Below are 15,174 nucleotides of genomic sequence, written 5' to 3'. Positions count from 1 at the left end.
ACTGGATTCAACCAAGAAGTGAGTGAGGATAATTAGGAGGTGGCTGAGCCAAGATCAGAGGGTTTTGGGGGTTTTTTTTCACCCAAAGTGTGGTTGGTGTTTCTGCGTGTAGCCAAGTCTGGTTTGTGTGAGGCGCCAGGAAGCGGAAGGAGAGATCAAATCAGGCAATGCCAGAGATGATCCAGCCCAGTGATGTGCTAACACCCCCTCCCACTGCCAGCGTTTCCATGGACAGCAATGTAGTGGCCATCATCATAGCTGCAAGTGAGTACCCCACCTCCCCTGTCTCTCTTTGTGTTCCCTTCAGTGGCATGAAGGTGAGGAGCTGTTCTTACTGCAGCTCCTTGCAGAGAACAACAAAACTCTCAAACGTCCCCTCTTCCCCCAAGTAAAAATCGCTTTTGTTCCCCTCTTCCTGGGCTTTCCAGGCTCCATTGTCATCTTTTCAGCGAGGGGAGTCTCATTTCTCCACAAGTGCTGCATTTAGGTTGTTGTGGCATGTCTGTGCCATCAGGGTTGGGAATTCTACTCTCTTGAGTAAAAGCGAAAGGTGCTGGGGGTAGGGAGGCAGAGAGAGGGAGAGCACACACCCACCCTTACATCTGGGTTCTCAGAAGGACCCAGCACCCATAGCTCCCATTGGATCTCATCAGAACTTCAGGTGCACAGCATCTCTGAAAATCCAGCCCGTAATGTGCCTGGAGAGTGTGCGAGGGGCAGTTTCCGTGGGTGCTTTTTTGCTTGGAACATGAGGTTATTTTTCTTTTATCTGACAAACATTTTGAGAGGCCTCAGTTAGGGGGAGAAAACTTGCCTTTGCCATAGGCTGGATTGGGGCAGCTGTGCTCGTGTTAATTGGTCTGCCTTGAAATAAGCATTTTGTTTGATTCTGCTTACCTGGGGTTTTATCCCATGTCCATCACAGGTTGTTCAGAACAGCTAGCGTTGGAGCGCCTGATTTCCAGGAGAACCATTAAAAAGCAGACCTGCTATTCCAGCCAATAAAGAAAAGGCAGGTTTCCCGCAAGTGAGCAGCCCATTCTGTCAACCTGTATTGACTCCCTATGGTGGAGGGGAAAGAATTCCCTCCTGTCAGCTGGCATGTTCCATGAAGACTCCGTTAGGGAGGAAGATTGGGTCCTTTAGTCCAGTTGGAAGTGTGATCTCTGAGTCAGGGTGTCTAACCTGAAGTGTTTCACCAATAAAATCTGTTGCAGATCCCAGAGATAGACAGGACGAGACGCTACACTTTCTAAACACCATATTTCAAAATAAATCCCCCTTTTATGTACCTGCCAAGACCTGAGTCCTGAATCCCATGTTTTTCTGTTACATTGGAAAACACCAAAAGCTGCTTAATAGCAATATTCAGCCCTTCTAGGGCACCTTGCCCCAGAGGATTTCAAAAGGGCTTTACATACACAACTGTATTATGGTAAATTGCACAACACCCTTGCCATGTAGGGAAATATTATCCTCTGCATTCACAGAAGGGGAGATTTGAGGCTGGGATGAGAGGAGGGACTAAGTGATTCTCTTGAGGCCACACGGCCTGTCAGTGTCGGAGCTGGCACTAGAACTCAGGAGTCCTGATTCCCACTGTCCTGCTCTAGCTGTTTACACTACCTCTCCTGAGGACTGTAGGAAATGTTTCTCCTCGTGCTGTGCTAATTTAAGTGTCAGTGATGTAGCCGGGAATTCCCAGAACCCTGAGCTCTGGTCCTGGCCAGTGTGTCAGTTCACTTCTAATGTGTTATGCTAGGCAGTCTCTCCTGCTGTCTTGTGTCCTCAGTCCCTTTGCCCCTGTGTAATTAACATGAGATTTCACCTTCCAGCCCTCTCTTGGTTGCAGGCATGGAGGCAGAGGGAGAGACAGAGCCCTTGTGCGAAAGCTAGAGCAGGAATGTGGTCTGATAGTTACAGCTGGGGACTGTGAGTCCAGCCTCGAGCTTCTGCTCTTGGTTCTTCTGCTGATGCGCTTCTTGACTTATAGTGGTTTGCTCATCCTCTTCTCTGGTGTGCAAACAGACTGTAACTAAGACCCACCTCTTGAGAGCTGGGAGAATGAATGAGAGAGAATAATCATCATCATCAATAATAATACCTAGCTCTCATACCCTGCTTTTCACCAGTAGGCAAAGTGGTTTGAGATCCTTGGCTGAAAGGGAATGGCTTATTGGCTTGTTCTGATCCGTATTAGGGCTCCTTCCATTCTGCCCAAATGAAGGATAAGTGGGCACGGAGTCCGTTTCAATAGAGCTCTAGCTGCTGCACCCCCGGCCACGTAGAAGGAGTATTTGCCACTCTATAGGGAGGGAGGCAGAGATACCACTGCCCAACGGGATTTTAAATGTGCTTGGAAAGGAGAGAGGCAGCTGCTACTGGGAAATGGGCTGGTAGATGGCTGAGCGTAGGCCACCTGGCTCCTTGCCCTGGAGCTCCAGATAGAAAAAGAAAGAGGGGAGGTTTTAAGGAGAATCCGGGGTGGTTGTGAGCTGCGGGGCATTCCAGGCCAGCTGGTGAACTTGCTTGTTCTCTCTTATCTTGGCAGCAGTTTCTTCATCTGTGTTCGTAGTGGCGATATTGGTGCTGCTACTGCTCTTGTACCACCGGGACCCCCTATGCTGCCAGTTCCTCTGCTCCTGCCGGTTCTTTCAGAGTCCCAGCCAATATGTAAGTATCCTGCCCATCTGTCCGGCTGTCCAGTCTAATACTCTTGTGTCCTCAGCCTGGCTTGAATATGGGCAAATCCCTGACATCTCTGTGTTGTGCTGGTTTGGAGTTGGATTGCATTTTGGAAACCAAGCAGCAACCTGTTTAGAATACCCTGGTGCGCCTGATCGTCCAGCCATTGTCGAACGGCCTCATTTTGCAGTGCAATGCCCATTTCATAGTCCTCTCTTGTTGAACTATAATGTGTTACACAGAGGGACTCCCAACTTCTCTGCTTATCATTCATTCTCTCTCCAAACAAAGCCCCGCTAGAAACCCTTGCACCCAAACCCAACCTGCCTGACTGTAAAGTGTTCAAAAGCAGCCAATCAGGAGGCTCATCATCAAGGTCTGAGATGGGTATCAGATAACACTCAGGGTGATTGACATCTGCAGTGGCCTGGTTGAGTCCCACTTCCTTTCATGCATTTCTGTTCAGAGCCCGGCTTTGCTGCTCTCCTTCCCTTCCCAGGGAAAGGGCACAGTAGGAATGCTACTGGGAAGCACTGTGGAAATACAAGACGGGGTCACTCTCTGCCGCTGGTTTGCCAGCAACTTGCTCTATGCTCTCCACAGCTTGTGCTGAGGGAGCTAGTCGGAGCCAGAACCCAATTTCTCATGTCTAACGTGCAGGGTTTGGGGCTCCAGCGGAGGGGTGGTTTGGAAGGGTACGAGGCTGATGCGTACAGAGTGGGCTCCAGATACAGACATGGGTACCATGTGCCAAGAAGTAATTAGTTTTCCCTGGTCCTAACTCCAAACTCAGGGGAGCAGAGGGACTAGAGTGATAAAGAGAAACTTCTTCGGACAATGAAAGGCAAATCTAAGAGTCCAACTCAAGTAAGTGCCATCACGGGCTGAGAACTTCCCCTAGCAGATCATACTGGAAACAAGGGCTGCTTTGCCGCCTTTTCCTGCACAAGAGGGGACCAGGGAGAACCCAGCTGGGTCACTGCATCTCTTTCCTCTCTGTTGTTCCAAGGAGATGCTCTCCAAATTGATATATTTAGGGGAGCAGCCAGGAGCTCCCAGCAAACATCTTTGTTCCTGTTCATGGAGGTTGAGCTCCTGTTTTCAGTGAGATGTGAATTTTCAGGAGGCTTCAGCACATGCACCTGTCACACCTGTTCTTTGTGGAGTCTCCACGTTCCCCTGCAGGATAGAGTCCCCGGGAGACCCAGCAGGTAGTGAGCAGCTGCCCTCCTGCACATCAAGCAGATTGCAGTGCAGTTGTGGTGAGAAAAGTGACCATGGCACCATCTCATGCCACAGAGCTGCTCTTTCTGGAGATCCAGAGCCCTCCCTGTGCCTGGGTTTCTGACCATTGAGATGCATTAAGCTGGGTAATAGTTTCCTAGGGGAAGCAGTGGGAAATCTACTTGTTTGGGGATTGTAAAACCAGTGTATTGCAGGGAACAGCCCTATATTTGCAGGGAGGTGGATCAGGTGACCTATTAGTTTGGTTTTGGGAGCGTGAGCTGCTATTCTGGCATCTGCATAATCTAGAGAACTAAATCCTGCTTCCCTGTGCTGTTGTCGCTGCAGAGTGATGATGATGTGCAAGCCAGAAAGAGCCCACGCTGAACTACAAAGGCAAAAGCCATTCTTGTGTCTGGCTCCTTCGCTGCTCCTTTGTGGTAGTTGAGGATGAAGGGGAGGGGGCTGCTTGCGGCTTACATTTGAAATGTCAAATCTTTTGCTAGAGGACCTTCGCAGGATCTTTGGAGGACCCCCAGATATGAGGCTGCACCTCTCCTTACCTACCTACTAAGAGGGGATGTGGGTTCCTTTAGTCTGTATATGGCCTTGTCTTCACTACAAGAAAGGCGTGTTCTTAACTTGAGGTAAAAGCCTCGTGAAGATACTGCCTCACATCAGTGAGCAGTGCAAGTTGATGACTAGGGTTTATCTTGATCTGCTAACTCATGTGGAAATCCAGGCTTTTCACTAGGATTCTAGATCCTGTCAGTGAACTTGAATTCAGAAAAGCACCCGCATCCCTTTTTTTTTTTTTTTGTAGTGAAGACAAGGCCTAAATCTTTTCAGCTCCCCAGGCATCTCCCCAGGGTCCTCCTGCAGAGACAGCAGAAATGAGGAGCTGATATTTGCAAGGTAAACAAACAAGCAGGGAAATATCTGAGGCCTTGTCTAAACACACAAGCGGTCCCACTTTAGCGCTACCACTCTGGTTAAAGCAATACCACCCTTCCACCCCCCTTCCAGTCGTGTGGACACAGTTATATCGGTATGAAGGCACTTTTGTATCAGTGTAGCTTATTACCATATGGGAAGGGGGAATAAGCTATATGGGTGTGATGCACCTCTATAACTGCAACCAACTAGGAGTTATACCGATTTCACTATTTCAGTTAAAAAAAGATTATGTACCCCATACCAACATAGCTATACCACTGCAGAAACTTGAGTGAAGACCAGGTTAGACAGTCTTTATAAGCAGTAAAGAGCAAAAGTAAATCTTTGGTTTGCTTTGCAGTTCATTTTTACAGTTCCAGGGCTGATCTTGCTGGACTGGCAATTAAGAGGAAAAAGCCATGTTTACCAGTAAACAGATCAGATTTTCTCTGACGTCATTAAGAGACAATGCAACCCCACCATGCTGTTTCTGTAGAGCCACTTCCAGCTGCAGAGGCTTACGTTGGAGAGAGAGCCGCAAATGTGCTGATTCCGACAGGAAAAGAGAGACAAAGAGTTGATGAAACATAAAACCCCTGACTGCTTGTAGTTGGTAAAGATCACATGACACTTTTCGCAAGAGTAGGAGTGATTGTCCTTGGCCAAATTCCAGTGAGGGCAGTTACAATCTGCCTCCTCACTTCCCCTGGAGATTGCGTGGAGAAGTTATTCTTTGCTGGAAGAGAGAGGTGTAGTTGGGGCACGTATCTGGGAACAGGAAACTGCCCAGAACTCTAATCCTGACCCTGCCACCAAGGCTTTATTGGAGAAATTGACCAGAATAGCTATTGCAGACTGGCTTCCCATGCCAGTGTTCTTATTCCAGAGTAAGGGTTTGTCTACACTTGAAAGTTATTTTAAAGTACAGTAGGGAATGAATTTAAAGTGCAGTTGCTATTATGGAATAATAGCACCTCATGTGTTGACACTTATGCCAGAATTAGAGTGCCTCGTTCCTGTTTTGTTTAATCCATTTCCAAAGTGGATTAAGGAAAAGGAACTCTTGTTCTGGAGTAAGTGTGACTACATGTCGGGAGCTATTCCGGAGTAGCAATTGCACTTTAAATTCACACTGTACCTTATTTTGAAAGATCTTCTTAGTGTGGCCAACCCCTTACTTTTGCTGTGGCCTTGGGCAAGGACTTACCTCTTGCACTGGTTTTATACATGCTAAAGGAAAGGTGCTCTCCCTCTCTGTCTGTCCCTCCCCCCATAGATCAGTCAAACTAGCTTAACTTGATTGAAAACTCCATTTAACAGTAACATGGACACAGGGTTTGTACCGGTTCAAATTGAGTTAATCTGCTTCTAAAAGGCTAGCATAAGACCGATGCAACACACCACACTGCATTAACTCCACGCTTACTGCAAACTCAGGAGTCTCGCAAGTGGCCGAAGTTTTCTGCAAATTGAATGAGTTCAGTCTGCATCGCTGTCTGCATTCTTCAGTGGCTATCCCGTGTTGCTTTGCAGTTGACCATTACTGACCTGTCTGTTTACTGTGTGCCCTCCCTTGCCCTGGTGTCAAGTTCCCAGGACCACGCCTCCCTTATTTAAAAGTGAGTGCAGGGCCAGAGTTTGCCCATTTGCTCCTGGCTTAGAGGGCATCTGCGTTCCCAGTTCTGCTCCACACACCTCACACGTGCCCATGCTGCTGCTTGGAGGCGTGCGGAGACCCTGGATCTCATCGCCCTGGGGAGAAGCATCAACGCAGGAAGCTAATAAAAACCTGTTTGTGGAGTTTGCAAAGCAGATGTCCCTAACGGGTCATGACCAAGATGCCTGCCAGTGCTGGATAAAGAGCAAGCAGCTCAAGAGGATCTACCTTAAAACAAAGGATGTAAGGAAAACATTGGGCAGGGGACACGTGAGCTGGTGGTTTTGTGAAGATCGGGACAGGATTTTACCCAGTTTTATACAACACCCAACCCGGACAGTTTGTGGTTCCTGCTCGCAGCTCTCTCACCCCTTGCCCCAAGACCAACCAGCAAAGCTCTTTGGAGAGCGAGCGGGATGAGGCCAGAGAAGAGCTCTCCCCTCAGAGCCCAGATCTGCTGGGGACTCAGGGCTGTGATGCAGCCTGAGTCCGGCCCTGCACCAATGCGGCCCGAGCTCCAGCCAGCAACCCAGGCCGGGACCGAAGAGGAAACGTTGGCGTGTAAGCACCTCCCCGTCCAATGTGGTGCTGTTACTGAGCTCGCTTCTGTGGCGGGGGCCCCATGGTGCAGCCGGGGCATTACACATGTGAGCTGGGAACCGTTCTGAGTCTCACCTGCCTTCTCCTTTCTGCCTACGCTCTCCATTCCCCCCTCATCCCATCTACATTCCCAAGATGGTGGCTTCTCCGTGCTGGCACTCGGCCTCTGTTATGTGCAAAAGCCCCGACCATCACTTGTTCTCAGGCCCACGCCGTGGAGGGCACTTACCCATCTGCCTGTTTTCCTTTCCCCTTCCCTCAGCTGTCCTACCCGGCAGATTCCTGCTCCTTCCCCCCAGCTGGGTGAGAAGTGAAGGCATTGGTTGAGGAACCAAAGGGAGAAACGCGAGCACTCGAACCAGCTTGCAGCAGTGGCCAAGGACAGCGTGGGAGTTGCCAGGGAAAGCATTGCCATAGCCAAAGAGAGCAAGGAAAGGGACAGGGAGGTGCAGAGGCAGCTCCTGGAGGCTCTATTAAGCCAAAATACACTGCTGCATCGGGACCCAGCCATGTTCTTCAGCCCCTGGATAATGCAAGCTGCCAGCACCACCGGCAACTCCTCCCTGCTGGATCCACCCAGACATTCCCCTGGCACCTCCAGCCTCTGGGCACAGAGAACACTTGCAGCTGGGAACCCGGCTCGTTTGAGCCCTCCAACACCGCGACGAGATTGAGCTGCGTCACTTCATCCCCGAAGCCCTGCGGACAAGAAGAGGAAGAGCAAAGGTGTAGACCCACCTCTGCCTCTAACCCCCTTAGCTGTTCTGCGCTGCCCTGCCCTGCCCTGCCCTGCCCTGCTGTTGTTTTAATGGCTTTTCCACAGTTGGTGGTTGCTGGCTTGGTTTGTTAATTGTATTTTCAAAGAAGTTGTTTTAATGTTGGTTCAATTAAAATGTGGTTTTTGATTTGTCACACTGCTCTTTGTTGTCTCATAATGAAAACCGTTTAAAACTCATCGCTGTACTGGTGCCAGAAATCCCTTTCCATACAGGTGAAATAATTCATTTTAAGATCCCACTTCCAACATCCATAGACTGTAACACACATGAACCCAGCCTCCCCTCCACGGGCTAACAGCTCGATGTACAGCCGCGCATTTTCAGGTGTCAGATTCAGAACGTGAACAATAGGCATCTCATGTCTCCCCAGCTCTCCATGTAGACAAGACAAGAACAGATTAACACCTTTAACTTAATTTTAGTAGGTTACGTTAGAGCCTATGGTAGCAGCACACATTATATTGTGCAGCAGGGAGGGGCAGGGGAAATTTTGGCCAAGGATTCTCAGGCAAACTGCTATTTCTTTTTTAAGGGTCTTGGGGTCTTTAACATTCATAGAGAACAGACCCTGGGCTTTTAAAATCATCTCTGAAAGATCTACACAGGATAAACTGCAGGGAACTCAACTTCTCTCCCTTGTAAGGACAATGGGTTGAGTCCACCTTGCTGAGGTGTGAACCAAAGGTTTTTTTTCCATTCAGGAGATGATGACTTAATGGTGTGGATATCAGGCTTAAAAGCAATAGGACTTGGACTTGTCCTTCCTTATGGACTATTAGTTGCCAGCCTTAATAATTCTGCTGGCCAGACCAGCAGTGCCAATGCTGCCAAAGAGCATACACATGTGAATGGTGGACACGAGTAGCAGCGGCATGTGCTGGGCTTAGGATGGTGGAGGGTAAGTGGGCAGGAAAGCCAAACAGGATAGGAGACCCAGAGGGGAGGTATCAGGACTATTTACAGAGCTGCACTATTCCGTGTGGGGAGTGTGGAAGGCAGCCAGTCAGGGCTGTTTCCACAACTTCGCTCCTGGTCCCACGCCATAAGGTCTCAGTATGATAGGAGCGGTTACAGGAAGTGTTATGGCCCCTGGGAGACAATCTGCTGAGTGCGTGCAGCACGCCACGCACCTCCCTAACCCGCAGCACGCACACAGAGTGCCAGAGATGGACTCTCACCTTGTATTCATTTATCTTCCTTTCCCTCCCCCTCATGCCATATAGGATTGCCCTCCTCCATACTTCAGCAGTAACCAGCGGCTGGTGGGACCCCAACCTGGAGCCCGGCAATTGGAGAGCGCTGCCGACAATCCTGGGGTGCAGGTGAGGTGGCTGTGGGTACGGCGTCTTCCCTGATGGGGTGGGGAAGGGTGCTTTGGGGAGAGGGCTGTTTGTATTAATTTTGATGGATTAAATGGGCCCAGAGAATCAGCGTTCTTAACCTGACCCTGTCCCTGTCCGACTTTAAACAGCATTCAGGGTTTGGTATCAAGAGACCTGAGTCTGCTTAGTACCATGGCAAACACACCATTACAAATCTTTTTAACCCTTTATTAAAGATACAGAAAAGGAAAAACAGTGAAAACATGTGAAATGTAAAGAGTTAAGGAAGGTTAAGAACACTCCTTGTTTCCTTTCCCTTTAGCCAGAGACAGAGTTTGGAAGGAAGCCCTCCTGTTTTTGACAGACTTGTAGGTGGGATTAAAGATGATAACTGGAGTGGTTGGTGAAGTCTGATCCCCTTTCCTGAAAGATAAAACAAGACAAACACACACCAGAGGGAGGAGAAAAAGGGTCCCTCTCTTTGGCCTGGGCTTGTCAGGACAGTTCTCAGTCTCAGGACAAGGCAGGCCCAACAGTGGAACCTGGAGTCCCAGGAGAAGATGGAGGTTGCAGCATGATGGTAAAGCTTGCGCCTTCGCATCCACCCATCTCCCAGCCCAGCAGTTGTCAGCAGACAGCTTCTGATTTCCCTCCCAAAGTCTTGTCTTTTAAGGAACCCAAAAGGGAGCGATGGGCAGAATAGCCTATTCCGTCATTATTTGGTTCAGCAATTAGGCCTAATTTCTGGCACACCAATTTTGTTTCCGGTCCCACACCCCTCTTGTTTCCCAGGCACGATCCAAACACAGCCCTCCTAGGCCTTTTTGTTTGTACCAATCCAGCCCGTTTCCCTTCTGCACTTTGTTGTGGGTTATTGTGGCATTTTACCAACTTCTTACAGTTGCGCTCACAGTTAGGATAAATTCGTAGGCCCAATTATTACAACCGGGCTGCAAAGAGATCATGACATGTGGTGGAAGATGCCTTGGGTATGGAGGCGGGGGGAATCCTGGGATGCAGGGCAGGGTATTTGGGTGTGCAGCAATTCCTGGGTGTAGGATCTGGATAAAATCCCCTTAAAGGTGGGTGTAGGATGCCAGAGAGAACAGTCAGATTGCAGAGCTGATTTGGGAATCTCCTGGGTGTGAGTGCTGCAGGCACAGGATTGCAGGGAGAACTGTAGGCACAGGGTGCCACAGACACCCGTCTCTCTGGGTGTCTGAGCACTGGCATCCTGAACAGAATTCCTGGACTGAGGAGGTCCCAACATCCTAGGTGCGCTGCCTGACTCAGACACAACGTGACATGTTTCCATGCTGGGTGGCACTGGGTATTTCTAGGGAGATGAACTATTCTGCGTTGGACCCGCCAGCAGCTATCAGCTCCCTCCCTGGGAGCAGCTGCGTCTGCCAAGCTACGAGAGCGTGCGGAAGAAGGATCGCCAGCGGGAGATCCATCAGATGATTGCCGAGCGGTTTGGGCTGTGGGCAGACCCCTCCCAGGAGGTGAGTGGAAGGCTCATTCAGCTGCCAGAATCCTGCCTCTGACCCTCTAGGAGCACAGCCATGTCCTCCCGTCATGTCTCTTTATAGGCCTTTCCCCAACACTCTCTGCAGTGCAGTAGTGCAGGACTCGGCTCTCTGTCTCCGCAGCTGCCTTTCTCGGCTAGCTTGTGTCTCTGGGAGAGGCGCACAGGGTTCCAGGAAATTCCATCTTTACCTTTCTGCAGGTTAATGATTGATCCGGCCCCAGTACATCTGCAGGAAGGCTTTCCCAAAGCCCTGCCTGCACTAGGAGAGGGGACAGGGCTGCTGATCTGTTTGAAGATGGGAATGTTACTTGGGGATCTAAAAGGATTCCAAGCCCTTCTTTTCTCCCCTCCTCATGCTGGCAGCTCTCCTCACTGCTGCTACTGTTGAATGTCTTTTTCCCCTGCCTGGGATTATTCACAATGTATTTGATTGTGAGGCTTTGCCTGTTCCTCACCTTCCAACCCTTCGGCCCCCCCAGCAGACTCTGAAAAGCAGGTGTTCTGGCTGAAATATCCACATCCAGGTGAGATGGGCAGTCCTGGGGCAGCACCCCAGGAGGGATAAGTCTGTTTAACAAATGGCATCCTCTGTCTTGCCACACCAGGTCTGACTGGGATAGAATAGAAGGCTCTGACTCTTTTAATACAGTAGGTTTCCTCCACTGACTGACCTCCTTTAGAGATTGAGCCGTTAAGCCTGTATCCAAAAAATAATCAGTGCAGTTGACACTGCACCACCACCTAGCGCTGCCTCCCGCTAGCACTTTGCACATGCAGCATGCAGTACGTGCACTTACTAAACCCTCCTACCCCCTTGTGAGGCAGAGCACCGGAGGTAGTGAGAAGGTCAGGCCTTGCCTGAGGGGGGGATGGTGTTAGAGCCAGGATTAAAACTCGGCAGTCTTGGCTCCTAGCTCTGTACCACGTCTCACCTCAAACTTATTTCTGTGCAGAGGTGGAGATGTTTTAAACACTCAAGCCCAGATCCTCAAAGATATTAAGGCTCCTGACTCCCATTGATTTCAGTGGGAGCTAGGGGCCTAAATACCTCGGGGGATATGCGCCGCAGATACTACAGTGATGGGCACAGTATAAAAATCTGAAGAGTCAGGTCTGGCTTATAGAAACTTACAAATATAAGCAACAGCTGGCATGAAAATGTATAGTGGGGGCAGGGAATATGGAATGGCTGATTTTATTTTAACAGGAAAATAATCGCTCCAGAGGGAAGATTTCCTGAAAAAAGGCTTTTAATAGAAATGGTGACAGGTCCCTGAATTTAGCTAGCAAAAACCATAGCTGGGGCTGAGAAGACACCAGCGGAGTGGGTGGGATGGGCTGGAATAGCTGTATTGGATTTCCACCTAAACTCTTTGGCAACAGCAGTTGATCTATAATCTCCTCCTGCACAATCCTCTGGGCAGCCATGGGGAAAGTGCTGTTGTTCGAAGAAGAGTTTAATGGAGAGCCCAGAGTATTTAATTGCAGAATTGTGGCAATGGAGTGCAAGGACTCATTTAAACCTGTTACGTAATATGGGGAAATCTTCACCAGTTTATTTCTGATCAGTGTAACGGACTCCTCTTTCCTCTCTCCTAGCAGCCGCCTCCCTATGAGCAAGCCCTAAGGCATCCTCCGGCCCTCCCAGGGACTGGAGCAGCATCAGAGTTACCAGATGGACACAGCTTGCTGGACACCTCCCAACCTCAAAGGAACACAGCAGTGTAGAATGGGAATCAACCCTGGAACACCTCTTCTTCCCTCTGTGGCAAGGACAGCAGTGCCTGTGATGTGTCTCCCTTCCTGCTGGGTTGAGTAGAGCACCTCATGCCTTCAGACAGCTATACACACAGCTGAGAAACACGTGTGCAAATCACAGGCAAACCAGTGATTTCCATCCACTCGCTCCCCCGACAAGAATGAAGGTGGAGTGAATATCAGGATCTACCAGCCATCTCTCCCCCAGTGGAATAAACCTGCAGGGATTTCTGCTTCACTGTTTCACTCTAGTAACTTTATCTTAACCAAAGACCATGGAATAATCCCCAGCCATTTGTTGTATTTGAAGGGGCAGAGCAAAGATGATGGTCCACTCAGCCAAGGATTCTCCCTGGAGGAAAGGCAGGTGCCTCTTTCACTGTAACAAACACCTGTGTGAGGCTGCAGCAGCTACTGCCAAATACTTGAAGTATTAAACCTGAGAAGTGAGGCTGCTCCTCGTCAAATGCTTTATCTTATCTACTTCTTACATTGTAAAAACATTTAACTTATCAGGAGGGGATCCTGACCTGCAAGTGACAGAATGAATGTATTGGTACTATAGCTGCTATCATCAAATCATAGCTACATGCTCCACATCCACATTCCTCTGGGATTTAAAAACGCTGTGCGGTTGTAAGTTCAAACAAGATAAAGGTTCAGCGAGGGCTACGATTCTGAGGACTGTATAGCCAGTTGCTCCACCATGCTGTAAGCAAAGGCAGAGAACAGCAGCATTTCAGAACAGCCGGAGCTGTGTGCCAAGACATGGAGCTCAGAAACAATTAATGTAACAGAGGTCTTTACCCTGAAAGGTGCAAGGGCAGAACCGTGCTGATAACCCAAGTTACTCAGGTCCCCTTCATAAACAAATGGGGATTTGAGTTCTGTAGAGCAGATAACCTAATTATGCCAATGATGATGTAATTGCAACTCAGATTTTCACCTACTTTTTTGTATTTCAGAACAAACTTTTAAAATGTTTACGATGTTATAGATAAAACAGGACCGGTCAGATCACCAGATGTCTGGGATGTGACACTGAGTGCTGTGGAATGACTGCAGACTGCAATGTTGTTGTTTGGGTGTTGTCCTTAGGGTACAGCTCTTTGCCCCTTCAGCTGATGAGTATGAAGCTCTCACAGACTTCTTCATCCAGTTGGGAGTTCCAAACTTAGTCGAATAGCTTTGAAACTGTGGCACATCACCTCCTCTCAGTAAAGGGGACATTGAGGTAATCTGTTGGTTTTTCATATCTTAATATCCACCTCCTCCCTACTCACACTTCTTGTTTTGTGGTTACAAGACGGGAAGGGGAAATTTTCTCTTGCAGTATCTGGCACCTAAACACAACAGTGCCTGAGAACCAGGAGCGAAACTGACTAGGGACAACTAGAAAACCAACAAATCTAGTTTTACCATCCAAGGTGAGTGGAAGTGCAAAATATAATTAACATGAAGGACTCAAAAAAAAAAAAAATGATTTCAAGTTTACTAATCTAAGGAGGTTGGAGGCCAGGATAAGGATTTTTTTTAAAGGCAACTATGCCAGAAATTATAGGTACAGAAGTTTAACATCTTGAATAATTAAAACCAAACATTTTAGAATTTAGCTAGCCTTGTTTTTTCACTGGCTCCTATGCACCTGAACAGTGCTATGAGTTACAAATACAGGAGGGACTCAAAAGCCGGAAAAATTGCCTTGGAGTGAAGCTTTAGAAAGTTATGAAAATATTTCTATTGACCTTAAGTTTTATTTTTTTACCATAATCAATGTGACAGTTTCCCTTTTAAATACACATCAGGGCAAGATTGGGTGTGGCTATAATTCTAAAGCTATTTCATGATTCAGAAAAACATTTTATTCTCATTCTCTGAAGCTGTCTTTTGGACAGTGAGCTCCTGGAATTCCCTTTTCTACCTAAGCAGACAGGAGTGTTACAACAAAGCTTCTGTGTGAGGTCTGTATCTTTGCCAGTACAAGTAGAGCTCACCATGTGAGAAGAACTGGTTGTTTGCATCTCCTTGGACTTTCCCCTAAGAGCATAACCATGAATATTGGAGACAGCTCCTTCTGGTACTTGTTCATGCCAATAAGCTGCAGCATTGGGCATCCAGTAACTCCTTGCATGCAGGTTTATAACTGCTACCAATATGCTGCAAACTCTTTCATTAAGAGGAGGGAGGTGAAGACAGAAATTCAATACAACATCTGATCCCCACCACAATTAGCTCCTGCCTATTAGAAATAATTATCATAGTTAGCACACAAAGAGGCATCATCATTAGACTGAGTCAGTAACTCCTGCATAATAATCCTGACTCTGTCTTCCTCTGGAGTCTTCAGCAACCCTGTGCCTCAGTTTCCCCATATCCCATGGGAACAGCTGCTTTCCCACCTCACAGAGGTATTGAGAGTTAATGTTTGTAAAGTGGTTAAAGATGTACTCATCTTTATCCTTATTTTACCAATGGGGAAACAGAGGCAGAAGTTGAAGCTCACTGCTACAGAGAGAGTTGGTGCCAAAACTGGGATTAGAACTCAGGTTCCCAGTCTTGGACTGACTCTTTCTTTCCCTCCCCACCATCCTTTTCCCCTTTCAGAATTCCCCATGTACATCAGGTACATCAGGCAGTTAGGACAGGACCCATTCCAAGGAATACTGAGAATCAAAATGGCCG

General features: G+C 48.3%; 1 protein-coding gene across 1 annotated transcript; it reads left to right on the top strand.

Moving 5' to 3' along the window:
- On the top strand, positions 1 to 15,047 carry LOC137152671 (uncharacterized). The gene is made up of 5 exons (XM_067547491.1): positions 1 to 264; positions 2,552 to 2,673; positions 9,105 to 9,203; positions 10,544 to 10,708; positions 12,334 to 15,047. Exons 1-5 carry the CDS (start codon positions 168 to 170, stop codon positions 12,460 to 12,462), a joined length of 612 nt encoding a protein of 203 aa, XP_067403592.1. The 5' UTR covers positions 1 to 167; the 3' UTR covers positions 12,463 to 15,047.
- The last annotated feature ends 127 nt before the right edge of the window (positions 15,048 to 15,174 follow it).

The sequence above is a fragment of the Emydura macquarii genome, unplaced genomic scaffold (genome assembly GCF_026122565.2).
Source record: "Emydura macquarii macquarii isolate MOO-44397 ecotype Brisbane River unplaced genomic scaffold, CSIRO-AGI_Emac_v2 contig_1230, whole genome shotgun sequence".
In the NCBI taxonomy this organism is placed as follows: Eukaryota; Metazoa; Chordata; order Testudines; family Chelidae; genus Emydura; species Emydura macquarii.
This window is presented reverse-complemented; position numbering and strand designations above follow the sequence as displayed.